The sequence below is a fragment of the Alternaria conjuncta genome (assembly GCF_024043145.1).
Source record: "Alternaria conjuncta strain BMP 0040 chromosome Unknown scaffold_3, whole genome shotgun sequence".
Classification (NCBI taxonomy): domain Eukaryota; kingdom Fungi; phylum Ascomycota; class Dothideomycetes; order Pleosporales; family Pleosporaceae; genus Alternaria; species Alternaria conjuncta.
In genome coordinates this window covers 2,015,063-2,042,226 of record NW_026250092.1, presented here as the reverse complement: position 1 = coordinate 2,042,226, position 27,164 = coordinate 2,015,063, and the positions used below count along the sequence as shown (strand labels likewise).

The window sequence follows — 27,164 nt, the reverse complement described above, 5'->3', positions numbered from 1 at the left end:
ATACGAAGCTGCTCGTAACCTTAGACTCCTAGAGCATTTCCTTGCGATGAAAACCGGTACCATCATAGATTTGAACATGTACGACGCTCGGAGAACAATGCTTCCATAGCCGGAAATTGTAGCTAGGAATGTGTATCCTTATCGCGAGACTACGGTACGGCATCGGGGTTAACAGCGATTGGTGCATGTTAAAGTACGGAGTCCGACGATTGTCCTTGCCACTTGCAGCCCTTGACATGGCGTCACGTATATTGGATAGCTGTCGTGACACCTTGCCGATGCTTGCACCAAATTACCATGACACCCTGACCCCAGCGCGAACACAACGTCTGTCATCACAACAATGAATGCGAGCGGAAGGTCTGCAGCGAGTGTATTAGTTGCTAAGAGAAGGTGCTGGAGAATGTAAAAAATGGCTAAGGATACAGATAAGGTAACACGCGGCAACCGTACGTAGGAGATCCACCAACTGCTATCCATATTATCTCCAATCATGTCCCCGGTGTCACAAATGTTGGGACGCGCATGGTCCCCGGGTACGTTGCCGATTTCATGGGCACCACACGCGACGCAAGTTGCGCCGACTCCGTATACTCGTGCCGCTCCATAATAACCCCCCACACACACTCAGTATTCTCCATCAAGCATGATCTCCGAGGCGCTGCAAAGAAATCGATACATGCCAGGTATACAGCTGCGCGCTATCAGACTCGGTCCGCGGCGTCTTCGTGCGAGAAACCGAATTTGCGGTCTACCCGGATGCAGTTGTTCTCGACGCTCGTGCGGTGGTCACGGTATGTGGGAGCAGTGGCAGAGCTCATATGATCTTTGTTCATGGTATCCGACCACGAGCTCATCTGAGAACTATTTCCACAGGCGGTGGAACTGTCCGTCAAAGTAGACGTCGCGGGCTTGCCATGGAGCTTGTTCTTGGTGGATCGTAGGCCTCTGGGAGCAGCGTTCTGATCGTGGGCAACACCCGCCCACATGGCCGAGAGGGGAAGGAAGATGCAGACGATTGTGAGAACGTGGGAGACAATCTCAGGGGGGATGCTCTCAACGAACTGGAGAGATGTGAAAATAGCTACGCGTACGTTAGTAAATGTCAGTGTCTAGCGTGGCAAAGAGAGACGAACCTGGTATGGACATTGTCTGACAACCCATGATGAAGACGATCTGCATCGGTCCAAATCTAGGCATGTTGAGACGGCGTCTCTGAAGGATAGCATGCCCCAATTTCCAGGTGAACACGCAACTGAATAACCAGATGGATATAGTTTGCATGATGTAGGTCATCCCGTTCAGTGCGTCCAGAGAATCGGGATCCACGTTGTCCAATGCGTATTTGGTATTCAGGTAGACGAAAGCGAACTTGACTCCAAAAGCAGCGCAGGCCACTGTGGTGGTTGCACCCATGATGATGGTGCGATGTAGAGGTGGTGTAGTGACGCATACGATCCAGACTTGGAGACTGAGTGAAGCGTAGACTAGGATAGCGACGATAAGACTGAAAACGTTGATTAAGACGTAGATAGCCCAGTCCGCATTAGTCAGAGGTGGTGAATATGGGGTAACATCGCTGTAAGGGTCGTTCCAGGTGCTGCTAAGATACATGGCGAGAAGCAGGCAGCGGATGGTGTTGGTGAAGAGGGAAGCGGTGTTGAGGTAGAAGATGAAGGACTTGCGCTTCTCAGCCTTGGTCAAGAGGACAAGAACAACCAGAAGCATGATCGATACACCAAGACCTACCCCGTTACTGGTAGCAAGGCGGGCGGTGTTCACGCTCCAATAGTTGACATCCGCCATGTTGACTGTGGTGACTGCCCATCTGGATTCGTCGCCCGGCACGATGAGGGTGAAGTTTTGGGTCCATGGCTCGAAGCCGGGCGGAACCTGGAAGTTGGACGGAAGGTCAACGGCGTGGAAGTCGACAGCCATAACGACTCCTACTGCTAGCAGTCTTTGGAGGTTATAGAGGTAGTGATGTTTCGCCGTGGGTCCAGGGGAGGAACAGAGTCTGACGGAGTTGGGTCTGGAGGTGACAGGCTGGAAGAAAGATAGAAAGTACTAGAGGTTGAAGAAGGAATGAAGGAGTCCTGCAGCGACGAGAGTCGAAGCTGTATCGTTTATATCAGAGTTATATAATAGCTAGATGGCAAGGTTGGTTCTGCGCTGCAGATTGGTGGCATGCAGGGTCATCGAGAAAGTGACGGGGAGTGATGGCTTTCGGATCCCGAGCGGATAATAGCAGCGGCAGCATGCGATTGTCTCGATATCCCCACTCACAACTATAGCTAGCCAAAGCGAAGGCGAAGGTGAGGTCTTAGAGTTACTTGAAGCCCTTACTATTGTTCCGTGGTCCCTTCACCTGCATGCGTCCGGATACTCGCCTCGGTCTGTAAACGCTTGACCAATGCTCGCCGCTGGTGCTCTTCTCCTGTCTTACAGTGAGTCGCAGAGTCGCTCACAGTGAGTTGGATAATTGCTAGATGCGCTGTTTGCAGTGTGCGATGGTTGTGATGAGATAGCGCGAATTCCTTACTATTGTTCTCCATCGTCGACTGTCTGAGCTTTGAGACTGTTGGGCGGCGGTGTTCGTGAGAACTGGGACCAACGGCAGTTGAGATGCACAGCAACCAAATTAAGTACACGAGTTACCGTTGTGCAGGTATCGTCCTTCGAATCCATATCCTTGCTGTAACTAGAGGAGGTAGCGGCGTACGGCTGGCAGGCACAAAGGGAAGGTCAGCGTGAGTGTGAGTGGCGAATCAGCAGATGGCCCCACTTATTATGCGCGTCACCGCTAGCCCAGCTGCGCCTTCCGCAAACGTGACCACGCGTTAAATCCAACATTCGCGATCAAGCAACCGCCACGACGCGTCAACCGGCCCAGGATGTGGACATTGATCTCGTCACATACTACGGGAGCGCCGGGCTCCTCGGAGTATGCCCTGCCAGAAACAGGCACAGTACACATCGTCAACAAAGTCCATCCTGGCGTGGTTCGCATTATAGCAGTGCCCGCAGTCGTACCTGAGCTCGGTCGCATCGGTAGGTCCGCCGAAGAGGCTTGAGACATCCACTGACTATGGTAGATTCTGGGCCATGTGGGGTCAAACTGGAAGCCATCACAGCCTCATTAAGCATCTTGCCTGGCCAAGCACACGCCAACAGTCTATCATCGGCTGCTAGATACGAGTTGCAACCACAGAGCGACGGACACTCAGAAACAATATTCTTGCGTCATGGCGATCAGATCCATATTCCAAACGCTGAATCTTACCTGACTTGTCAGTGGACAGACTCGGAGGTCCAGGTCAACTCATCGGCCGCTGACGCTATGAGAATCGCGGTGACACCTGAAGAAGCCCAGAGCGAGGGCGATGATACGAAAGAACCCACTGTCAATGTAGCAAAATCACAACCTCGCGCAACCCCTCAGCTTTCGAATCAACGATCGACTACCGTGATCCAGGAGACCCCAACCGCTGCCCGTACAGGAAATGTTGCAGATTCCTACGAAGCAGACGTTCAGGAAGCAGAGGCTTTCTCGACCGCCCGTACTGGCGAGTCACAGAATCAGATGCAACCACAGCTGCCTCTGAATGCTAGAACATCTTCACCGCGAGTACACATACCATCGAGATCAGCTAAGAAACGAACACGGTCCCTCGCCGATGAGGCGGAGGCAGATGCATCCAAGTCTGACAACGAGGCATTTGCTGGGCCTAGCAAGCGCGCCAAAACAAGCGATAGCGACACAGAAGATAGTCGCCTGAGCAACGTCGACGTTGCTAAGCCCGAACAGTCCGCCCCACCACGATCGCAGAGGGGTTCGCAACGATCCATATCTACTACTACAGTTAGAGAGGACTACGATGGCCCAGCTTCCCGTGTAGCCTGCAGCAACTCCACCATTACGAAAGCAAGTGCGGCTGTCAAGTTCCTGAAGAAACAAGGTGGAGCGTTTGTAGAGAATCTGGCTGATGACTTCAACGTACTATGGTAAGTACTGTACTGTCTTTGCTGTTTTGTCACCGTGCTAACCGACCAAAGCGTACGAGATGGTGATCTCCAAAAGACGACCAAAGTACTTTACGCAATCGCGCGCGGCATTCCTATCGTTACAGACCAATGGCTATTGGAATCTGCATCAGCTAAGCGCCTGCTTGCCGTTTCCGCTTTCAAGCCATCCATACCTAAGCAAGAAGAGGAGTGGAAGATCAAGCTTGACGACATACTCGAAAAGCCGCAAACTCCGTTCGCCGACTTCGCTGTTCACTTCACGAAAAGCCTCAAGACAAGATACGCATCTTTCTCTGACATTGAAACGGTCTGCAAAGCCGCCGGCGCAAAAAGCGTGACGACTGGTGCGACGAAGTTGAAGAAGACAGGAGATACCATCGTCCTCGCTGAAGATGGAGACGATGTCGAGGCACAAAAGCTAATCAAGGATGGGGTAACATGCTACACAAAGGACTTCCTCCCATACAGTATCCTGCGGGGCGTCGTTGACGTCGAGAGCGACGAATTCAAGATCGAAGGAGCCGCAGCGGCCGAGACACCTTCAAAAGAGCAGAAGAAGAAGCGAGGTCGGAAGAGTAACTAGGCACGTACCGAGGGCGTAATGGCCAAGGACAGGCCTGGAATCATGATTTTCCTAACTACACGTCTTACTGCATAGCGCGCGGAGCAGGTGCTTCTTTGGACTCATGCCAGGCGATGGGTACGGCGGCAATTCGTTCATATCACATTATACCCACTTCCATCACCGTAACAGAGCAACTCAGTAGCAATACTATCAACCAAATTACAATACACCGCTTATCACATCATCACTGCCGTCGTACGCTCCGGTAAGCGAGCAAGACCCACATCATCCCCCACTATAACATACACATCCCCGATGCTGCCGATGTTTGCTCGCCACAAGTCTTCCGGGAAGCGAAAAAGTGAGATTTGCCAGGCAATCAGTAGGATGCAATTTTCAGAATCCTCCATCAATGAAGTGCAACACCGCATTTCGATAATCCTCTGTGGCGCAATTGGCTAGCGCGTCTGACTGTTACTACACCAGTAGCTAGTTATCAGGAGGTTGGAAGTTCGAGCCTTCCCGGAGGAGGATTACTTTTTGCTGCGTGTGCGTACCCATGAGGTGTTGTGCGCTTGAAGGAATGGGCGATGTTTGGTCGTGGTTTTTTTTTTGGGTGTGCGGACGCCAATGTAAAGAGGGGCAGCACTAAGAGTGGAGACCATCATCAACATAACGCGACGCGCAACTGTCTTTGTTAAGATGCTGCCTCCTGAATCACGGTACGAAGAGACTTGCGAGTTGCACTTAGGTACGCGCCCATAGTAAGGAGATGATAGACACCAGCTCTCTGGAGTTTTAGAGCAGCACGAAGACACACAGTTTCATCAATGCAGGTGCAATAAGATCTATCAGTCTGAGACAAGTTATACTGCTCAGGTTCATCGAATGCCAGACACTATGCGCGTCTCTGATGTAATCCCGACTAGATCTTGGCCAGGCTTAACTATGCCCTTCCTACCTTGAAGCTCAATATCTGCTTCTCGTTAGCAACATGTCCGCTCGCATGCTCATCATAAACTCACATCGTTCTTTCCCACAGCAACAACATCATCTTCCGCCACTCTCCTCCCACCCTCCGTCTCGACATACGCCATCGGCGCGTCGCCCATGACCTTCCTATAAACATCACCGACCGTGCTACCCTTCTTGACAAGCACGCAATCTCTGAAGACAGCCGTCGAGCTCGCACTACCACTGGTATACGCGTGGATGTTGCGGACCGGGAAGACTGGAACCAGACCGAGGAGTTCTGCCGCTCGCGACAGGACTTGTACCACACCCGTACTCCCGAAGCGGTAAAGGACCATGTCTTTGAGATTTTCGATTCGTGTTGTGAGCTTCTCGTCCAATTCCTTCAGTCCGCCTCCATCGGGGTCGCCCTGCTCAATCAGGTCTTCTCTTGTATCGACGAACTCGCTGCCCTCTGTGTATTTGATGAAGCCCTGTTTCGCCAGTTTCCGCAGAAAGACTTCAGATATCGCGCTGCAGAGCACTATACTCTTGGCATCTACCTGTTTCGCAATCTTCGCAATGTTCTTGTCCGCGTCGGGATGATCGATCTTGTTGAGGGCGATGACGGTAGGGAACTTCTCGTCGGTGAAGGCGTTTACGACTCGTTCGATGGTCTCGTTTGACCAGTCTTGTAGTGGCTCCTTGAGGGCAAGGCGATCGAGACAGCGCGCAACGACGCTGGACGTGGATCCGTAACCTGAGAACTGGTTCTGTAGTGTCTCGACTGCCGTGGCTTTGATAGCGACATGCCTCCTCTTGATACTGCCCCATTTCTCCATCAGGTTGCCTTGTATCCATCGCACAATCTCGCTCCTCAGCCAGACAATGTCTTGACTTGGGTCATAGCCTCTTGTCGCCTTGCCCTCCGCGTCGGTCGTCCCGCTCACGTCCACCACATGTACAAGCGCATCTGCATGTCGCAAGTCGTCCAAGAACCTGTTTCCGAGGCCTTTTCCCATGTGCGCGCCTGGTACGAGCCCGGCGACATCGAGAAGTTCTATAGGTACCGATCGCCGTCCTTCGACGCAGCCGCCGTAGTTGGGTTTGCAGCGATCAGCGAGACCGAGGCGCGCGCAGGGGCATTCGATTTGGAGGTAGCCGATGGCGCGCTGGGGGTCGATGGTGGTGAATCTGGTTGTAGCATTAGGAGCTGACGATACGAAGGATCGAGCGCGGTGTGCGCTGCGCAGTCGCATTCCATGGATCGGAGAGGGATGACTTACGGGAAGTTACCTACTCATGATCAGCCTACATAGCTCCCAGCGTATTCAAATATGTACGGACCGACTTTGGAGGTAGCATCTGTCAAGCTGCCATGAAATCCGTCTTAGAAAGATCCGCGAAAGAGGGGTGGAGGGGCATTGCGCACCTGTTCAGTGTAGTCGACTTGCCAGACGAAGGCTTGCCGACGAGGCCGATCAGCGGGTCGCGAGGCATGTCTAAGGAATGTAAAGAAGGAAGAACGGGGGTATCAAAGAAGGGTAGTCGAGTGCCGATGGTTGCAGTGCGAAAGCCAGCATTGTCAAATTCGCGACCGCCCTTATCGATAACGCACTGATATCACATAAGGCTGCAGCTCGCCATCACTCATGCGTTCATTCAGGCAGATGGGCAATGCTTATACTCGACTCCATACGACCCAGCACCCCTCACATTACGATATCTAGAAGATGTCTATCTTGCTACAACGCCCTAGAATGCTGTTCATATCAAGATTCAATATCCTCCCTCCTATCCAATAAACCAATCAATACACCTTGTTGAAAATATGCTCCAAAGAGAGACTTTTTCGGGGGTATAACGTCGCTGAATGGGAAAACATAAACATTCGCAACCACATCTGCACAAAAGTCCGGATCAGCCCCAACCCCGAAGCCGCCAGCGGGGTAGACCCCATATTAGATAGTAGAAACCTCATGAGATGCCCAGTAATCGTTAATCTATATTGAGAATATCTCTCGGTTTCGTAAGGTTATGTGTGCGTTTTCTGAAGCCTTGTTAGCGTCTCATCGATATCAAGCTGGCCGGAATGCTCTGAACTTACGAGACTGGCAATGGCCGCCGCCGAAGCGAGGTCTGGTTTGCCTGACACACTGCGCTGTGCTGCGCGCGGCAGTCCACTCCCACCTGCGCCATTGAGTGGCGCTCCGTTTGCTGCACGCTTAGTACCTGCTGTTCCAGGTGCAAGTCCTTGCACGGTGGAGTGGCGTCTCGCGGGAGCGGAAGTCTTCACAGGTGAGTTGCTGTTCGACACCTGACGTTGTCCGCTGGCTGCGGTGCCGTTTCTGAAGCTAGACACGGGAGGTTCGGGAAGAGGTCGGACGCGTGGCTGTGCCGACTGTGGGGGCGGCATTCGCTTCGCAGGTGAAGACGTGCCGGACGGGGCGTTGAAAGGTCGCCGTTGTTGATTGGTTTTGCGTACGCCAGTGATGAACTCATGCTGCATCGCTTCATCAGGCTTCATTCGACGTTCGGGATCCCAACGCAGACAGCGCGTAATGAAGTCAAGGAAGGCCTCATCGTCACACTTCAGAGCTTGTTGCAGTGTCTTCGAGCTGGGTCGGCGTCTGCGGCCCTTGGAGGAAACAGTGACTCTGGGCTTGCCAAGGGAGTCGAAGAACAACTTCTTCCTGCTGCTCTTCTCGATGAGGTGCTTCTCTGGAGGTCCGAATATCTCCATGATGCAAGCAAGCTGCTCCTGTTCGTTCTCTCCAGGGAATATGGGGTAACCGGTGAGCAGCTCGGCAAGGATACAACCCAAACTCCACATGTCTATCGGCAATCCGTAGCTCATACCAAGGATCACCTCCGGCGATCGGTAGAATCGCGACTGAATGTACGTGTAGACCTTCTCGGTTTCGAAGCAACTGGATCCGAAATCGATAACCTTGATCTCCGAGTGTAGCGGGTGCGCAAGTAGAATGTTCTCTGGCTTCAGATCGCAATGGATGACTTTCTGGGTCTTCAAGAGGGTCAACGAAGCCAGCATCTGTTTGCAGAATCGGCGAATTAGGCGTAGGGAGAAGCCCTTGAACTCGTGTGCCTTGATGAACTCGTACAGATTCATGCCAAGAAGCTCGGTCGAGATGCAAAGATGGCCACGGAAGTAGAAGCTCTGGGTGAAGTTGATCATGCTGTGCTTGTTATCGGGGTCCTGGATATCGTTAGCAAGTTTACTCTGTGTACTGAATGCATCTTTCTTACCCATTCGCGTAGCTTCTGAAGAATGTTGACTTCGACCAGAGCTTGCTGATGGAACCGTTTCTTGTTGCGAATGATCTTGATCGCTTCGAGCCCTCCCGTCTTGTGGTCTACGCAACGCACGACCTGTCCGAAGCTGCCCTTGCCAAGAACATCAACAACTTCGTATCTATATGCGAGATGGTCTCCCAAGACGATGTTGTAATCGCCGCGTTCGTCGTCATAGCCAAAGTTTGCGGTCTGCGCATTGAGATCGCCAACGTGCTTCTTGGCGTTCTTCGTTCCACAGAAGTAGACCTCCTTGTAATCGATGATCTCGCCTCTTTCGAATATGTTCAAATTGGCCATGCGCACAGCATCACTTGGACTGACACGCTCCTTGGCTGTGGCGCGCTTACGGAGCTCGTCGACATCGCGCGCCGCATGTTCAAAGTCTTTCCGCTTCGAAGCAAGCTTCTTCATTTCTTCGTCGGCCAACATGTCATCTCTATCGAGGTTCGAATCGAGATTACGAGCTTTGAGCATATTCGACGAGCTCTTTGTACCCAGCATCCGCTGCATCGGTGTCAAGATCGACGTTGACTTCTGTGTCGCCTGGCTATTAGCCTGGTCTGTGTGGCCCGATACCGCACGTGTTCCAGCATTCCCTACGGGCTTACGAGCACTTAATTTCTCAACCTCTGTATCGCTTGCAACTGCTGTTGCAGAGGGTTTGCGGCGCCCGAAATCAAGGGATGGTCGACTCCCACTTTTGGCGGGACTTGGGCTTGTGCCAATAGCACCGCTCCAAGTAGCAGACGCAGGTAGCCGCGGTGGAGGCATTTCGCTGTGCTTGGGAGGCTGGGGTTGCTGTCTTGGTTCACCACCCTGAGGGCCCGGTTTTCGGACCTGCAGATTTTGCGATTGATGTGTTGCAGCTTTAGATGAAGCTCTCCTCCAGCCACTGAGGCTGAGCTTTCGCCGCAAAGATGAGCCAGAAGAAGGCGTTTCAGGTTCGGTTGACGTGGACGTCTGTATTGAATCTGACGTGTTCTTCTTCTGTAATGGCCGCGGGCCAGCAACCATACTCTGCATCTCCACATCCCTGGCAGAGGATTTGTATTCGCCGCTAGGTCGTGGCTGCAAGCGGGCGAACTCCCCGCTACCCTTTGGCAACGAATTCGATGAGAATGGCGTGGTGGCTTGACGTGTTGGGTTCAAGGTCGGAACGGGAATCGAACCAATGTTCGGGTGGGTATCAAGCGAGGAGTCTGCAGCACGCAGGTTAAAGGCCGAGCTACTGCTACGCAAGTGTTTATGGTATTCGTCGTGATGGTTGTTCCTTGCGAAGAAGTTCGCCTTGGAGGCTGTCATGGGCGTACTAGGCGTTTTGTTGGCAGCACGTTTAGGTGGTGGCGTTACATTACGGTCGTCCACTTCACCAGAGGGCGCAGGGAAAGACGATATCCGATTGTTGAATGGTGTGCCGAGCGGCAGCAGATTCAGCGGTGGCAGTCTGATTGGCTGTAGATTCTTCTTGCTGGACTGCTGTACCGTGGGCGTCCTCTCACCTTCGGTACCAGCTCCAACAGTTAGTCCCCGTCGATGTCTGATGGACCCTGTGCTCCTGTTCATAACACCGCCTTCCAGGGTCTCGTTCTGCCGAGGCTCGGCTCGTTGCGTGTCAGGCGTTGACACCGATTCTTGAGGTGCTTGAGGAGGCGCGCTCATCTTTGAATTGGGTGTTGTGAATGCAAAGCTGCTGCGCTCGGGGTCCTTGGGAGATTCAAACGCTTTTGGTATGGCAGGTACAGGAGGCACCTCTTCTTGCTCCCCGCCAGCTGAGCTTTGCACGTTTCGTGGCTTTGGCGCAGGCAAACGAGAGCTCGTCGGAGCAGGATTGGTGCGCAAGGGTATTGATGAAGGACCAACCTTCAATGAGTTCAAGCTTGAGTTGGACGAGAGCGATATGCCAGAAGCATAGGACTTGCGCTTCTGCTCGGGCGTCGCGCGCGCCGAAGATGGTGTCATGCTGCCTCCCACAGCCAAGGCTGGGGACTGGCTGAAGGCTCGCTCGTCGAATGTCTGATCGCCCTGGGGAGTGGGAGGACCCACTGGGCCGCCTGGCGGATGATTTGGGTTCATGGACAGTCTTCTGAGCCGCCGAGCGTCTGTGGGGCTGATGGTTCGCGCGCCAAGCCCAGAGATGTGAGGAGCCGTCGACTGCCGTTTGCTCGAGGAGGACGAAGGTGTGTACGATCTTTGCGCAGCGGGAGACCTGCCAGGGGAGGGCATTGAGCTTGGATCGGGGGTCATGGATGAGACAGTCAGGTGGCCCGGTTGCTGTCTCGAAGGCGGCTGTAAGGACTTTGCTTTGGCGTTGCGTGCGGCAGTTGGGAGCCTGGGTACTCCAGTGGTAGGAGCTGTGTTGATGTTTGCAGACAGTGTTTCTCGCCTGTTTCCCTTGTTCAGTGACGGCGCACGGCCGAGCGTGGGCATTGCGTTGTCGTTGGCGAGTCTGTCCATTTCCTGGCGCTCGAAGCTACTGGAAGGCAGCATTCCAGGGCCAACGCTCTTCCGCGGTGCTCGGGCAGCTGGATTTGGGGGTGCTTGGGCGGGGAATTGACTTTGGCGACGTGAACGAATGGCCATGTTGCTCTGGGGCGCTGGCATGTTCGTGTCAGAGCCCGATGCGGTAGAGGCGCCACTTGGCTTCCTCGCGGTGGACTGGCTGAAGCGGCGAACGAAGTCGCTGCTGCGTGTGGGCGGCTTGTCGGTGGGCGTTCCCGTGAATGACGGCATGTTATTGTTGCTGGGCGTGGTCGTGTTGGCAGGCACGTTGGCCTTGAACGTGCCAGGCGCAGGGAAGTCGCTCAGAGCGGGCTCATACGCGAGGCTGTTGGCGAAGTCGTCGAAGTTGACGGCGGGCAGAAAGTCGTACGAGCCGGTGCTCTCAGTCGGCTCCTCCTTTGCAGGCCCGGGCTGCGGCTGCTTGGTGAAGCTGAAGCGTGGGTTCGAGGGGACGGTACGCGTGGCCGCCGTCTCATTCGCGGGCGTGGGCAGGAAGGAGCGCGTCTCGAGGGAAGCGACGCTGGCGCCGCTTGCCATTCTACTGCATCACGCGTCAGTGCTGTCGTCGCCATAGCTGCGGCGTCGTACCTCTGCTTGGTGAAGTCCTGGGGCCGCTCGCGGGGGCCCAACGGCACCTTGGCCCTGCCCCGTCCTGCGGCGTTGTTGTTGATGGAAGGCAGCGGGCGGGCTGCGCTTATGGCATTGGATGCACTCGTCTTGCGCAGGCGGCTGCCCTGGTCGCCCGTCTTTTGGAACTTGCGTACGCGGTCTTCTGCAGCGCGGGTTAGCTATGACACCTCGTCGCGTAATGCGACAGCCACCCTAATGCTTTTTCGTACCTGAGGAGCCGCTAGAGTCCTCCGACATGTTGGACCCTGACCGTTCGGGCACGTTGGTCGTCTCCATGGTCCGAGTTGCAGTTCGCGGCTGCGTCGCCATGGCCAGCTCCGCAGCTCGTGATTACGACGCCGGCAATGGACGCTCTGCTGTCACGGGATGCTTCAAAAAGTCTCCCTCTTTCGAAAAGCCGGGATGGTCTCCAAGCGTCGAGCTTGGGCACCGAGGGAGACTATGCCGACATGTCGAATGGGCCCGGCTACAGCGGTGAAAGCGATCGGCGGTCGGTAATGAGTCGAGCGAACGGCTATCGGAAGGATTCAGGCTCAGGCAATGGGCTGCGCAAAAAGCACGGCGCTGGGTTGCGGCAAAGGGGAGGTGCACGATAGTCGACGTTCGTCAAAGTCACAATGAGGGTCGCCCGCAAAAGCCACCAAGGCACTAGGGTTGTCTAGTTGACAAGGACCCACGGCCCCTGTCCATATCTGCCTCTTGCGGCGAATAGGGTATTATCAAAACAACTCTCCTCTCCCAGGAAACGGACGCATCGCCCAACGGCCCTATTGTCTCGCTGTCATCTCAGCGTTGCTGCCACGCTTCTGTCCAGAGTAGCTGTACACCAGGCAGTACGACCATCACCTGCCAACCATGATTGCACTACCCAAGCTACCCTAGCCCGCCTGCACATGGCACGGCTTTCAGCATGTGCATGCTGAACCCTCAATCGTGCATGCTCTGGAAGCTATCTATGTAGGGGAGGTTACGGCCCCGAAACATGACAGCGGGAACTCCGCAGCTCTCCGCAGTCTTGATTCTTCATCTCACCACTAAATGGTAACGGAGACTTCACAATGTAACAGCGATCTCCAAGAGCTTCTTGGTTCTCCAAGCCCAAAGGTTGTTTGTCCCTGACCATCCCAATCGCGCACGTGCACGGCCACATGTGGGGAAACGCCGGAAGCAACAACGTACCACGGCGCAAGCTCGACGCCACGAGTTCACATGCGCGTGCGTCATCCGTTTGCTGCACCAACACCTGCTTTCGGACCCTCCACGCCAAACTGAGGATGCGCTTTTGAAATAACGGAACCGAAAGAGCAGGGACAGTTTACCATCTGGATGTTGTCTAGGCAGTTGCTCGACGTCTGCACGGATTAGGAACTCGCGACTCAGCCACATGTGACACACCTACCTCGAACACCACGCAACACAAGTGTGACTTCCTTAATCACAGTCTGAGACCAACACGCCACTTTAGTCTGGTTGCCTGCCTGACAAGAGGAACAAGACAATCACACTGCAGGTCCCGCCATGGGTTCAGACAACTCCGAGTCGCTGGTGAACCGCGGCACGCCCATTCCGGTAGTCCAAGTACAACATGCATCGAATGATGGCACGCCCACCACGGAGAGGCCCCACTCCCGCCGTCTGTCGGCTAGCAGGCTTAAAGACAAACTGGAGTCGCTGGGTGATAACATAAGTCGCGAGTCGAGTAGTAGGGTGGGAGACAAGATGATGAACATGTAAGTTATCCGAAACCCAGATGTTGCTGTACAAGTTGAACATCACGAACGACCCTCGACCACAAGAGAACTGTGCAATAAGTGATGGATAGAGCTGATTCTATAGGCTACTGGCACAAGTCCTGCCCTCGGAAGACCTCTCTGATGGCTCGCCTCCGGATTCAGCCTCGACACCAAGCGGGAACACACCACAAGTCAAGGACCGGCGCTCTCGAAGCTATGTTGCTCGACCCAACTTCAGCATCCCCACCATGTCGTCCAACTTCCGCCGCTTCAACTCGCGCATCGGCGTTGCCTTCGTTGCTCAAAATCGGCTCATTCGGCTGTTCACCTGGGCTCAGCCTACGCAAACCCTCTCGTTCCTCTTCGTCTGGACCTTCGTATGCGTCAATCCGTATCTTGCACCTGTACTCCCGTTGGCATGTGGCATGTTCTTCGTCATGGTACCTGCATTTCTGACCCGTCATCCGGAGCCCATGACGAATACGGTAGATATCGACGGCGATCTATGGAGGGGAAGCTTGGGAGGACCACCGTTGGCCGATGCGAAGACAATCAAGCCTGCGCCTGAGTTCAGCAAGGACTTCTTCCGCAACATGCGCGATCTGCAAAACTGCATGGAGGACTTTAGCCGCGGCCACGATGCTGTACTGAGCTTCATCACGCCGCTCACCAACTTCCAGAACGAGAACCTCTCATCTATGCTCTACCTCATCCTGCTCGTTGTATCGGTGCTGCTATTCATATCGGCGCACCTGCTACCGTGGCGCGCAATATTCCTTGTCCTTGGATACACCTTGACAGCGTTAGGGCATCCCAACGTTCAAGACCTCCTTACAATGCCCGAGACCGAAAAGTTCATCTCGAACGCAGAACATGAAAGCCGATCGTTCCTCCTGACCATCTCACGCGCAGACATCGAACTAGAGACGTCCCAGGAGACGCGTGAGGTGGAGATATTCGAACTTCAACACCGCGCCCTACATGACGAGCATGGCGAGTATGAAGGCTTCATGTTCTCACCATCGCCCTACTCCCCCTTGTCGCCCTCTAGAATCAGCGGTGACAGACCTCGTGGCACACCCTTTTTCGAAGACGTACTTCCACCCCGTGGCTGGCGCTGGAGCGACAAGAAGTGGACCCTCGATCTGCTGTCTCGTGAATGGGTTGAGGATCGTTGTGTTACAGGCGTAGAGGTTGAGGTCGAGGGTGAGCGATGGGTGACGGATCTGCACTACGAAGTCCTTGAGAGCGAAGGAGAGAAGGCCAGTGCCGCAAAGGCGAAACTGAAGAAACGGAGCGGGTCAAAGGGAAGCAGCAGGGATATTGCAGATGAAGAAAAAGAGGTCTTGCGCCGGGCGTGGGAGAGCCATGCACCGAGTCGCAAGGGCGAGTGGAGGAGACGGAGGTGGGTGAGGGGTGTTGAAAGGATGCCTTGGAGAGAGGGCCAGTAGTCGCAGAATATCGGAAAGACACGGGCGCAGATGTGGTGTTCATCATCCACCCCGCTGCTGTTCCTTTCAGCTTGCTTCATCGATGTTGCAGCGTTGGTGTTTTCACATCTAAACTATCACCACCGTCGCATTCCACAACAAAACTTGCCTACACAGCAACACTAATTGTCGCAATCCGGACAACTTCATTGTATGTATGAACAAGCAACTCCACAGCCAACACCCGGTTCCTGATCTGCACTCTTAGCTTGATGCCACTGCAGTAGCGTCGGCGTACAGGAACGGGAATTTTGCGGGGTTGGCGACGGTGCGTGAGGCTGGATTGGCTGTTTGATTCCGTCCTCGAAGATTCGGTTGTCGCGTCGTGATCTCATCACAAGAGGCAAAAACCATCATTCAGCATTCACATTCTATGGCACCGGCCTCTATTTGCGGATTTAACCCGTGTTGCTCCCCAACGGCCGATTGCCCGACTTCGGCAGCCAGCCGTTTCATGCAGGGCAGCTACGCTAGTGTGGAGGCACTTAGTAGCCCGTCGGCCAGCCGCGCTACCTCCGCTATAGTAGAATCATGGAATCCATGAGTGAATTGATTGCTAATGTGACCCAAGTGACGCCCACGAAACCGATTGCGCGGAGCACTCGGCTCGCAGATTTTCCTTAGGCAATTACTGAGCACTGCGCGTTTCGGCCTGCTTCTTTGACATAATCCACCAAGGTTCGCAGCCGCGGCCGGAAGGCAGTTATAATGCTCATTGTTCTCTCACGCCACTTCCCTGACCATTTTACTACTGTTCGTGTTGCAGTTGCTTAATCGAGTCAGCTCTTCAACATCGTCTTTTAGCCTACTGTCCGCGTCTCCGCAAAGACCCCTCTAGCACTGGGCTCCCCAAACTCGGAACCAACTCGTTTGGTGCCTGGGTTCCACCTCCGAGACAACTTACCAGACACGCCTAGATTCCGTTCGCCCACACACAAGTACCGCGGATTTGGTTCATCTCTACCCCACCCTCCGCTCGTCGTTCCTTAAAAGATTTGGGAATCCCTTGATCAATCACCCCAGGGGTAATTGTTGGTGGCGACTACCTCCACGGCCGTTAGTCGAGTTGTACTCCTTCCCCGACTCCGATTCCATCACGCGACACCTACTCCGACTGCTTCCCACGTCCACCGAGCACAACAAAACACTCCATCCTCTAACAGTTAAATACACCCAAACTCTATTCCCGCCTACCATCGCAATGCTTCCGACTCTGCCTCAGTTGGCCGATTACGGTATCTCACCTCAGAACGGCTTCTTGCCCGATGAGATACCGCTGGATGTTCTGCCGGATCGCTACTACCAACCGTGGGAGACCATCGTGCGCAACTTCCAAAGCTTGATCCTTGCCAAGCGGCTACGTGGGATAGTCGACACACTACCAGTGCTGGGAACCCAATTTCTCCTCACAGAAGCTGAATGGCGGAGAGCCTACTCCATCTTGGGGTTCATCGCCCATGCATACATCTGGGGCGGTGACAGACCATCTGATGTAAGCCTTGAGAATCCAAACATTTCAAAGCGATGCATAGCTAACGACCCTGTTCAGATCGTGCCACCATCCATCTCGATACCGTTCATGGAGACATGTAGACACTTGGAGCTCCCACCAGTCGCAACCTTTGCAGCCGTCTGCCTGTGGAACTGGCGACCACTATTCGACTGGGAACCTGCAGACACCCTGGACAACCTCGCGACGCAAATGACCTTCACTGGCTCGATGGACGAATCTTGGTTCTACCTAGTGTCTGTAGCGATCGAAGCCAGAGCCGGACCAGTCATTCCGATGATGATTCGTGCTATTGAAGCTGCTAGGGACAACGATAGCAAGACAGTCGTGGACTGCCTTCAAAAATTTGCCGGGAGACTCGATGAGCTAGGCGCCCTGTTGGAGCGCATGTACGAGAGCTGCGATCCACACGTCTTCTACCATCGCATTCGGCCCTTCCTCGCTGGGAGCAAGAATATGGCGGATGCTGGACTTCCAAATGGTGTCATGTTTGATGATGGTACCGGCCAGCAACCATATGTGCAGTTCAGCGGCGGCAGCAACGCGCAGAGCTCCACTATCCAGTTCTTCGACATTGTCCTAGGAGTAGAACACAGACCCACCGGCGAGAAGAGGGATGGAACTGGAAAGCCTGCGCCATCTGGACCCTCGCATGGCTTCATCCAGGATATGCGCAACTACATGCCCGGACCCCATCGCAGGTTCTTAGAGCATATGGAAAGCGTCGCAAACATTCGAGAGTACGTCACGTCGAATCGCAGAGATCGGGCTTTAACGACATCCTACGATGCATGCCTAGCCATGCTGCGGAGTCTGCGCGATAAGCATATCCAGCTTGTATCGCGGTATATTATCATCAAATCGCGCGAGACACAGTCAACTGCCCGATCACTGTCACCCAAGCCAGCAAACACACAACGTGTCAACTTGGCTAACACCATGGCTCGCACGGGAAGCAAGAAACTTCGTGGCACAGGAGGCACAGCTTTGATTCCTTTCCTGAAACAAGCACGCGACGAGACTGGCGAGCCTGCAATCGATGCCTGGGCAAAGCGATTGCTCAACAACGGGCCTGCAGAGATTGGAGCGTCCTTTGGCGTCGATGATGGCGTTGCCCGGCTAGGCAAGATATCGGAAGCTTTCAACGGGCAGGTTGAGATTGTTGGTCTTGCGGGAACCTGGAGCGTCGATGATAGCGAGGGAGGTATCTGTCATTGGTGATGGATGAGATCACGATTACCTCAAAAGCATTTTCTCTGGCGTTTGGATTTGAAACGAACATACCCTTCTCGACACGGCAGTGCGAGCGAATAGATATCCATGTTAGCAACCACACTCTCGACTCAAGTTTTTGCAATCTCAGTCGCCATGGATGACTGATATGATCGGTGTCTGCTCGGTCAAATGTCTGCATTGCATCATAATACAGGTGAGAACGATCAGTTGATCCCCAAAGCGATGTCATCAAGACCCACGAGGTTGTGAACCAGACCACGAGCGTCGCACGTCTCGCGTTCTCAATGCGCCACCTTCGTCAGATCTCCCGCGCAGAGAGCCAAGTTGCGCGCGTCGCGGGTGCCCAACGTGGGGCATGACGTCATGCTTCACATGCTCCACTCGAACTTCCAGACAAACATAGTGGTATATAACACGCTGCCATCGCGACCTTTGGCTACAACTACAGCTAAAGCTCTACTGCACTGAATTACACTACTTCAACCCTACCACAAAACCAACAACACAACCATGTCTTCAAACAAGGACGCGACTTCCACCCCTCAGTCCTACATGGACAAAGCCACCGGCGCAGTCCAGAGCGCCATCGGTTCTCTCACAGGCAGCACCGCCGATAAGGTCAGTCTCCTCGCTTCTCCTTTGCAAGTCTCTCTACTAACCCACCGCAGGCCCAAGGCGAAAACCGCAAAGATGCCGCCGCCGCCGAGCACGACCTCTCCCACTCCGCCGCGAAAGCCGGTCCCTTCTCCGTAACCCCCAGCGGCGGCGTCGCAAAAGACAACTCCGACCGCACACAAGGCTCATGGAACCAAAACATGGGTGCCGCGAAGGAAGCGCTCGGTGGTCTCACTGGCGCCGAGGGCCTCAAGCAGCAGGGCATCCAGCAGAACAAGGAGGGCAAAGAGCAAGAAGCTGCGGGCCAGGTCAACGATCTTGGAAAGGGGATTGGCGATAGGCTTGGGGGCGCGGTGGGTGGTGCTGTTGCGGGGCTGACGGGCAATGCGGCGCAGAAGGAGGAGGCGCAGAAGCAGCATGATGAGGGGAAGGCGAGGCAGAGGGGTGTTGAGGCGGATCTGCAGAAGCAGGTTGAGGCTGAGAAGGGGGCTTGAGTGCTGGATTGTTATGATATGAAGGAGGAAGTCTTGGGGCACATATGATGGATGTTGAGATGATACCCGATGAATGATATTATGTTATCTTTAAGAGTAGTGTGCTTTGTTGCATGTCTTCGTGCATATGTCGTATGTTTGGTTCGCTGTTCACGCGTCCTCAGTATGAACGGGATTCTATCTTCAAAGCGAGGAATTTGTTCTCGACGCAACTTCAAGACCTATGAAGAAATCTGAGCAGTGTTCTGCGGGAAACGTAATTGGTAGACTTGCAGCAAACGTTACAGCGGATCACACTGTTGCTGTAATTATTGCACCGGGGCAGCTTGGTTGTCGGTTCAAACGAGAGTCATTGTCCATCAGCGATGATCAAATGATAGCAGGACTTCCATGTTTTGTGCTTGTTCTCTTTCCACCGATGCGCAAACCAATTCCGATCGATTCCGGCCATACACCGGCATGTTCCACGATGCATGTCCACGCAGGCACATGCCAAGCTCCCCGGCGATCTATTCGTGCAGGACTTTGAGCTACGCCTTGCTAGAGACTTCGACGATGAAAATTGCGGGCGCGTCGCTTGACGCCAATCCACCGAGGGTTCAACAGGCGCAGCCAAGGTGGAACGAAAGCTCCAATAGTTCGACCTAACCCCCAGGTTTGAGCCACAACTGACTATGAATAGAAGCCTACGCCACATGGTGAGGCTTGACATCATGTTTAGCGGCATGATGGCGGGCGGCTGCTGTGACGTGAGGTGGATCGACGGCACAAGCCCATGAAGCTTGCGCAGCTCTTGTGGCTGGTGGGCGATCCAGACCTTGCCAGCCAAGAGCACCATCTCACCGTCTAGAGACATGTACGTTTGGCAAATGAGGCTCGGAACCACGGCCGCTGCTGAGTCCGGGGTTGACCAAGCAGCAGCACGCAATTTCCCCCAGCCTTAGAACGCGGCATGCGTCACTCGCAGGGCTTGACAGGCAATCTCGCCGTGGAAATTCTGCTTGGAAGTTTGAGCGCGATCTTGTTTTGCTGTCGGGTCACTCGGACGCCTATGACGCCACAACGGAAGGTGTGGCGCGTGCGGGTACGCGGCAGCGCCTGCCATCCTTGCTGAATTTCACCGGCTACGTCACTCTTGTGGTCATGAGCTGCCCTCGTCACCTGCCATAAATACTAAGCAAGACTCCCGCTGTTTGTCAAATCATCACACCATCAATCCGCACTCTACTACAAGCACTTCCAACTCTTCCACGCAAGAACAACCCAACACTCCAACATGCCTTTCACCGCCAGGTATGTCCGCTCCAGCAGCAAGCAGCCTACCTGAAGACGTAGACACTAACAATCGCCAGCGACATCTGCAAGATCCTCCTTGCCATCATCCTGCCTCCTCTGGGTGTCTTCCTTGAGCGCGGATGCAACGCTGATTTCCTCATCAACATCCTGTTGACCGTTCTTGGTTACATTCCGGTGAGTTCCGGTACACACATCATCACCCGCGACCCTGTCACTAACAACATCACCAGGGTATCATCCACGCTCTGTACATCATATTCAAGTTTTAGCGGGGGCGCGCAAACACCTTTCACGATGCCGCGATAACGGCTTGACGAACAACGTCACATCACGATACCCATCTTCCTCTTTTTCCGCCAACGTCACAGCTTGACCATCACCCGGCGCTCACCGATATCTTCGATGCCAGGATACACTTGGCATGGCGTCGCTTAGGGATGCCGGAGCTTCCGGTCGGGTGAAGGTGGCCCTGGCTTGGCTCCGTCTGTAATGTCATGAATAGCTTCAGGTTTTGGCGTCTTGGTTTTCTGGGACAATCTCAGGTTTCCTCGCGAGCATCCTGGTGCGTTTCTACGAGCGTGCTGTAATGAGAATATAATCAAACATTCTACGAACATCCCTTTCCAATTGCTATGATGTGCAAGCATGAGCGCTATGTGTGGCGTTGCGAAGGTTAGATAGTCAAGAAAGCTAGAAGCAATCAGCACAAACAGGCACGGAACGTTCGAGACATTGGTGATCGTGCCAGGGCTCAAGGTCGCGAACGCGATATGTAGTTCATGATTACCAATGTATTTCAGGGTGAGCAAATCTGCCTCATGATAACCAGTCAGGTCGGTGTGATCTCCGTCTCCAGTCCGATGTGCGGCTGAACCAGAGGCACGATGCTATGCTTGGCACGTGCATCGCCGTTCTTTCCAAGGTTCACGCGCTCCGCACCAGCACTCACGACCGTCACACCTCGCGCCCACTTCGACCCTTATGTATTCCCTCCACTCCAAACCGTATCACTCACCGCATTCCTATCGTTCGAAGCGCAAGGCGCGATATAAATACCGCCCAGTATGAGCTTCATGACTGCCACGCTCACAGACGCCGAAATCGACGCGCTTAGCAGCGAAGCCTTTGACCACGATGGCGCGATCCGCAAGCTCGACAAAATTATGCGCTCGCTAAACACCGACCCTACTTCATTCATCGAATCGATCCGGGTCAAAAACACGCTCGATGCGTACGTCCAACAGGCCAAACTCGAGCCGACTCTGCCAGTGCTCAGGCTCATCTTGAACTGCGAGTACAAACTGTGGAAGTTGGCCGAAGAGACACCTATGAAGCACAAGGTTTACTTGTCGCACTGGGTAGAGGCCCTTCAGGACATCAACAATGAAGCAGCCGAAGGGCAGGAAGATAAGGCCACCAGCAACGACACGGTCACTGCTGCGGAAGTTCGGAGAACCAGGGCGGAATACATCATGGGGCTTCTGCTGTGGGAGCCGTCGTCATCCAGAGCCTCGCCCCACTTGATACTGGACCGCCTTAAGATGGATGGTGTTCCACTAGCTACCTTCGATCTGGAACCGTATATGTGCATGCTCGTTGAGACTCAGGTTTGGGACGTGCTGCCAGAGCCGAAAGTACGAGCTCCTGCACAGCCCGTCCAGAAGCCCACAGCACCAGCGGAAGACGAGGAGTCACTGCACGTTACTCAGGGGCAAGAAGTTAACAGCTCACAGTCATGGGATGAAGCCATAACCCGAAAGCTCAAATTCGAACCCGAACAAGCCGTGCAAGAACTCGCGCATCTTCCACTCGAGCTATCGTCCCTCGACTTTCTCACCAAACTACACGCCAACCACACCTTCGTTGACAACGGGATTGATGGTCAAGACGTTACCATCCATTTCATACAGCACGCAATGCGACTTATCGAGAAGATGGAGGCGCCCCCTCCGACGTCGCAGGAGGAGACAACGACCAACGGCACGACCAATGGAACTGCCAACGGTACTACCAACGGTACTGCCAACGGAACCACCAATGGATCCACCAATGGTGTTGGCAACGGCACCCCGATAGTTGAATACGGGAAGGATGCGCAACGTCGCGCTGTCATGATACTGCTGTTGTTCATCAAAAGCTCCATCACCAAAGGCTTCGTTGAAGCGGGAGCGCTCTTCTATGAGCTTCAGGAAATATGTATTCGATACATATGGATAAAAGAGGTCAGGGACTTCAAGGCTTGGACACAAGGACAGTTTGGGGTTAACTAGAAGCTTACCAAGAAGAAGTCGAAGAAGGCCAGGCAGTCAGGTCGGGTACAAAGAGGCTGCGGATGTTAGAGGTCGATAGGACTGATCATTAGAAGGGTGCATTGATACGCTGATTCAGGTCTTCCCTTTGTAGATGGCCAGTGTCGTTGATACCAATGTTTCGATGTTGGCCGGCCCGTTTCTGCGACTGCAGCGTTTGCCTTACGATGCAGCTACTGCGACCACTGCCCCGTACAGTCTAGATGTGGCAAGCCTTGCTGTGACCGACATGCATAGCGAAACACTGGAAGCCGATAGCATGAAGATCCGCGTCCAGAACCTGCATGTTGTTCGACAATCTCACCGCTCCGCGTTTTCGAAGCTGTCATTCTCAACCTTCTTCTCTATTACAGTGCTACAGTGGAGTCACCTGGAAGTGTCGAAGTCAAGTCATGGTCGTGCTTGAGGCGGCTCGAAGGTTTCGGGAATATCCGGGACTGCAGCTGAGGCAAGAAGCAACGCGCTAACCCTCGAACGATACCAAACTTTAGAGTTTCAAAACCCGCTACTGAAACAACCATCGCCTTTTCACCTCGGCCGGATTGCTGGCTAACCGTTCACGAACGACAAGCGGTGGATAGTTGCCGATAACGGCCAGGGATATTATTTCGTTGCTTACTTTTGTGTATCCACGACCTGCAAAATGTCTGCGCAATCCCGAATGATATTACAAGAATGCGAAAGCGAGCATGCAAGAGCGAAACGATGTTCCCTCGATCCTGTTTCGATCGCCGAGCCTGAATCGAAACCTCGCTGCTGATACACATCTGCAGACATGCTTCCTCAGATGCCAAACATCAATGCGCGCTCCCACAACGCGACATCATTGTTCCGAAGCAGCCTTGGGAAGATCCCAAACCAAGCTTCTGGAGATGATCGTCCCGCAGTGGATATCCTAGCGGAATTGGCCTAAGTGGAGTAACCATGACCATCGTTCGACCAGCATCGTCTCAGCTCTCCGGTCAGGGTCTGTGCTCTCGGTATCACAGCCTCCCTCGACGGCCATCATCGTGTTTGGCCATGGCAGCAAGGGGTCGCGGGCGCCATCTTGCCTTGGTGGATCGGAGACGCAGACCGCTGAATGCTTGTGTCTATGCTAAGCTTTGGAACGCTGACAAGCCACGGCGAGAAAGCTGTATATAAACCTCACTGCTCGTCCTCCCAAGATCGATATCACCATCACTCAACATTCAAACCAACCAGACTCGCTTTCTTCCCTTCCTTCCATCCTTCTAATTACTTTCTTGCGCCGGTCGCTTGCTTAATTCACTACTCATTACATCTTTCTCACTCAATACTCTCAACTATCTTCAACTCTTTTTAACCCTTTTTATCAACCAACTTCATATCCATCAAGATGCGTTACTCTCTCGCTGCCATTGCTGCTATCGCCGCCTCCGTTCAGGCCCACGGTGTCGTTTCTGAGATTCAGGGTGCCAATGGTGTAACCATGCCTGGTCTGTCCGTCCAGGACGGTACTCCTCGCAACTGCGCCTCTCCTCTCTGCGGTTCCGAGGCCGATACTTCCATCATCCGCACCCGCGAGATGGGTGGCAAGGCCTCTGCTCTTGGACGCACCCAGGGTGGCGGTGCTGTTGACGCTGGTGCCGCCATCTCCATGTTCATGGGAGGTGCCGCTGGTGCTGGTGCCGGTGCCGCAGCTGGTGCCAAGCGTGGCTTCCTCGATGCTCTTACCGGTGGTGGCGCTGGTGGTGCCGGTGCTGCCTCTGCCGGCACCAAGTCCACAGGAACTGAGGGTGGTGTCGCCAAAGCCGCAGGTACCGGAGCCACATCTGGTCTGCCCACCACTGCCGACGACGGCACCATCACCATGACCTTCCACCAAGTCAACCAGGACGGTGCCGGTCCCCTGACCGCCCAGATCGACGCCACCTCCGCTGGCACCGACCCCGCCGCCTTCCAGGACGCAACCGTCATGCAGAACGTCCCCGGTATCGGTATTGGAGGTCTCTCCGCCGCCGCCGTCAAGGACTTCCCCGTCAAGGTCCAGATGCCCGCTGGCATGACCTGCTCCGGTACCGCCGGTGGCGCCACCAACGTCTGCATCGTCCGCATGCAGAACGCTGCCCTTGCCGGTCCCTTCGGTGGCTCCGCTGCCTTCACCCAGAGCACTGCTGCTAAGAAGCGCGCGGTCGAGTACAACCTCCGCAAGCGCCACATGGCCCGCGGTATCCTCGGAAAGCCCGAGTAAGCTTCTCGCCATTCTATCAAGCTTTCTCTACAATGGCCCCTCGGAATCATACAACGACGACAGCAGCAACCCCCGGATTAGCACGACAAATGAAGAGTTGGATATAATATAATAAGAGAACGAAGAACAACTTTGTGGTTTTGCTGGGCAATTCCACTTTGGGCACAAGAACAATAAGAGAGAGAGAAAGAGATATTCAAAGTACATACGAGTATGAATAAAGCGAGCTCGGCTTTTTCAAGATCCCATCTTCCATGATGGGGTTCTTGGGTGCCACTCCTTTAGTTCTGTACATAACTGACCTACCATACACTCATTTACTTGAGCTGTTTTCCTTTTTAGTCGTTTGGCTATATAAACTGTAATTAGATGGATGGAATGGGAGACGGATGGTCTGCGGCAGGGGAGGGGGTTGTTCCTTGACGGTTTTTTTGGATGGGAGCACTGCCTTCTCTTGACGTGGGGGTTTCGTCTGGGTCTGTATATAGATGAATGTTAGCGAGTCTGGTTTAAAACTTCTTGGTCTTGCATGTGTGATTGTGGTGACTGAATGACTGACTGATGAGTGGGAGAATATTCGTGGCTAGAGGACAGTGGACAGTGTAGCCTCTGGCAATGGGCCACGAGGCTTCACCATGTACCTTGTGTATCAGGGCTTCTATTTCGGGAGTCTAGAAGAGTAAACGTTTGGATAAATTCGAGAACTTGATCCTGATGTAGACATCCGTCACATCAGATTGTTTCCAAAGAAGTGCCATAGGAAGTAGAAATCAACTCTCGTCGGTGCCGGAGATACATGCCTTATCTTGACCGTCTTTCTCCACAGCATCCAGGAGCAATATACGTCTTAGCCGCTCTTTCCATTGCTCAAATGTCCACACCCATCTTCCAACATCCTTATCAGTGTCCCGGAAAACACTACACAAGTGCTCAAATAGGTCTTGAGTCGAGGCTGCGTAGTCTGGTGTGATATCCCAAAGATCCCGTTCTCGTGGCGACATCAATGAGAGCAACGCGTAAATTCGATCTCGCGGATCGAGACAAGCGCTATCTGACGACAGGTTCAACAACCAGCACAAAGTGTAGCGTTTCACCCCGTATGCAGCTCCATGAATGATTATGGTAAGGGCGCTTGTCTGCGCACTTGTCTCGTATAGGCTCGCCATCGTATCGACCCAGCTGTCCGCCACCACATCCAGTTTTGCGGAACCCAATATCTCGTCCCCGCACCATAACTCCACCTGGGGTGAAAGTATGTATTCTTGTAAGATCCAGGTACGGGTCCAGTACGGATGGGCTAGTATATATTTGAAGCCAGTGACTTCAAGATTCGCCATTCTACCACTGTAATTGAAACGCGCCATTTTGAGTTTTCTGTTCAAAGCGCGTATGTTCTCTGCAACTTCCTCATTCGCGGTACCAAACCAAGCGATTGTCGTCTCTGCATTAGTATATATAGACCCCATGATTGCAACTTGATGATTCTTCTCGCTGTCGCTGGTTTGATCGATAGAAAGAGCGTCAATCCAGAGGTAGCCATCGAAGTGCACAGCTCGCAGCCGACTGAGTAAATCCCAAAGATTTTGGCGTACAGAGAAGACCTTTCTATTGAGGAGGATATTTGATGTAGGTGAAGGCTCCCCCCACACGTAGGAAACGGCGGTATAGTGCGGTGCATCTTTTAGAGACGTAACGTGCAGCCGAACGGAAATTATTGGTGTGAGCCAGACTGGCCATAGGTCTAGCTCAAGTCTGAGCAGGCGGATATTCACGGAAGAGCCAAGGTCCAGCGGGGCAGACTGATGAATTGCCGACATCGTGTGAGTAGAGACGGTGCGTGTCGGGGTATTTTCCAAGGTCAACGCGGATTTCTCTATATAAGGACGAAGCTGCATAAGTGTAAGGATCGTAGATCTTGATGAGCTCTACAGGCTACAACAATATGGAGAATGAGAACTCAGGACTCACAACAGCAATGTAGATCCCCAGGATATCTGCTTATACATACAATGTCCTTTCTGCTCTCGCGTGTAGCAGGTAGTGCACATTAGCTGTCTCTCAACGGTACGTTCACCTCGTGACCAGATTTCGCGATGATAAAGGACAAGCACAGCTTTTGCAAAAGGTGCACGTAGGAAATGTTGAAGAGGTTGTGAGAAGGCTGAAGCGCTGGCAGCCTGTTCACGTGTGGCTGAGCATATTCGTGATAGCCAATAGAAGGCTCTATATACTGCATAGCCCGCTCCTCCATGCTTGGGCCTCGTTTTGACATGCTTTGGTACA

General features: G+C 53.7%; 9 protein-coding genes and 1 non-coding gene across 10 annotated transcripts; 7 read left to right on the top strand and 3 right to left on the bottom strand.

Annotated features, from left to right (window-relative positions):
* Nucleotides 1–704: 704 nt before the first annotated feature.
* J4E85_002661 (uncharacterized protein) lies at nt 705–1,938 on the bottom strand (the record flags this gene model as incomplete). Its single annotated transcript, XM_051466938.1, has 2 exons — nt 705–1,084; nt 1,137–1,938. 2 exons carry the CDS (start codon nt 1,936–1,938, stop codon nt 705–707), a joined length of 1,182 nt encoding a protein of 393 aa, XP_051329793.1.
* A 1,150-nt stretch (nt 1,939–3,088) lies between these two features.
* Nucleotides 3,089–4,609, top strand: J4E85_002660 (uncharacterized protein; the record flags this gene model as incomplete). The annotated part of the gene is made up of 2 exons (XM_051466937.1): nt 3,089–4,005; nt 4,057–4,609. 2 exons carry the CDS (start codon nt 3,089–3,091, stop codon nt 4,607–4,609), a joined length of 1,470 nt encoding a protein of 489 aa, XP_051329792.1.
* A 421-nt stretch (nt 4,610–5,030) lies between these two features.
* On the top strand, nt 5,031–5,122 carry J4E85_002659. Its single transcript has one exon. It is a non-coding gene; the product is annotated as a tRNA-Asn (tRNA).
* A 415-nt stretch (nt 5,123–5,537) lies between these two features.
* J4E85_002658 (uncharacterized protein) lies at nt 5,538–7,042 on the bottom strand (the record flags this gene model as incomplete). Its single annotated transcript, XM_051466936.1, has 5 exons — nt 5,538–5,567; nt 5,617–6,736; nt 6,829–6,838; nt 6,890–6,915; nt 6,975–7,042. 5 exons carry the CDS (start codon nt 7,040–7,042, stop codon nt 5,538–5,540), a joined length of 1,254 nt encoding a protein of 417 aa, XP_051329791.1.
* Nucleotides 7,043–7,577: 535 nt separating this feature from the next.
* On the bottom strand, nt 7,578–12,223 carry J4E85_002657 (uncharacterized protein; the record flags this gene model as incomplete). Its single annotated transcript, XM_051466935.1, has 5 exons — nt 7,578–7,592; nt 7,650–8,759; nt 8,810–11,894; nt 11,945–12,128; nt 12,196–12,223. 5 exons carry the CDS (start codon nt 12,221–12,223, stop codon nt 7,578–7,580), a joined length of 4,422 nt encoding a protein of 1,473 aa, XP_051329790.1.
* Nucleotides 12,224–13,504: 1,281 nt separating this feature from the next.
* J4E85_002656 (uncharacterized protein) lies at nt 13,505–15,170 on the top strand (the record flags this gene model as incomplete). Its single annotated transcript, XM_051466934.1, has 2 exons — nt 13,505–13,716; nt 13,823–15,170. 2 exons carry the CDS (start codon nt 13,505–13,507, stop codon nt 15,168–15,170), a joined length of 1,560 nt encoding a protein of 519 aa, XP_051329789.1.
* A 1,240-nt stretch (nt 15,171–16,410) lies between these two features.
* On the top strand, nt 16,411–17,940 carry J4E85_002655 (uncharacterized protein; the record flags this gene model as incomplete). Its single annotated transcript, XM_051466933.1, has 2 exons — nt 16,411–16,701; nt 16,759–17,940. The coding sequence occupies 2 exons, from the start codon at nt 16,411–16,413 to the stop codon at nt 17,938–17,940; spliced, it is 1,473 nt and encodes a 490-aa protein (XP_051329788.1).
* A 525-nt stretch (nt 17,941–18,465) lies between these two features.
* Nucleotides 18,466–19,064, top strand: J4E85_002654 (uncharacterized protein; the record flags this gene model as incomplete). The annotated part of the gene is made up of 2 exons (XM_051466932.1): nt 18,466–18,573; nt 18,624–19,064. 2 exons carry the CDS (start codon nt 18,466–18,468, stop codon nt 19,062–19,064), a joined length of 549 nt encoding a protein of 182 aa, XP_051329787.1.
* Nucleotides 19,065–21,424: 2,360 nt separating this feature from the next.
* J4E85_002653 (uncharacterized protein) lies at nt 21,425–22,630 on the top strand (the record flags this gene model as incomplete). Its single annotated transcript, XM_051466931.1, has 1 exon — nt 21,425–22,630. One exon carries the CDS (start codon nt 21,425–21,427, stop codon nt 22,628–22,630), a length of 1,206 nt encoding a protein of 401 aa, XP_051329786.1.
* A 1,396-nt stretch (nt 22,631–24,026) lies between these two features.
* Nucleotides 24,027–24,881, top strand: J4E85_002652 (uncharacterized protein; the record flags this gene model as incomplete). Its single annotated transcript, XM_051466930.1, has 1 exon — nt 24,027–24,881. The coding sequence occupies one exon, from the start codon at nt 24,027–24,029 to the stop codon at nt 24,879–24,881; it is 855 nt and encodes a 284-aa protein (XP_051329785.1).
* Nucleotides 24,882–27,164: the final 2,283 nt, after the last annotated feature.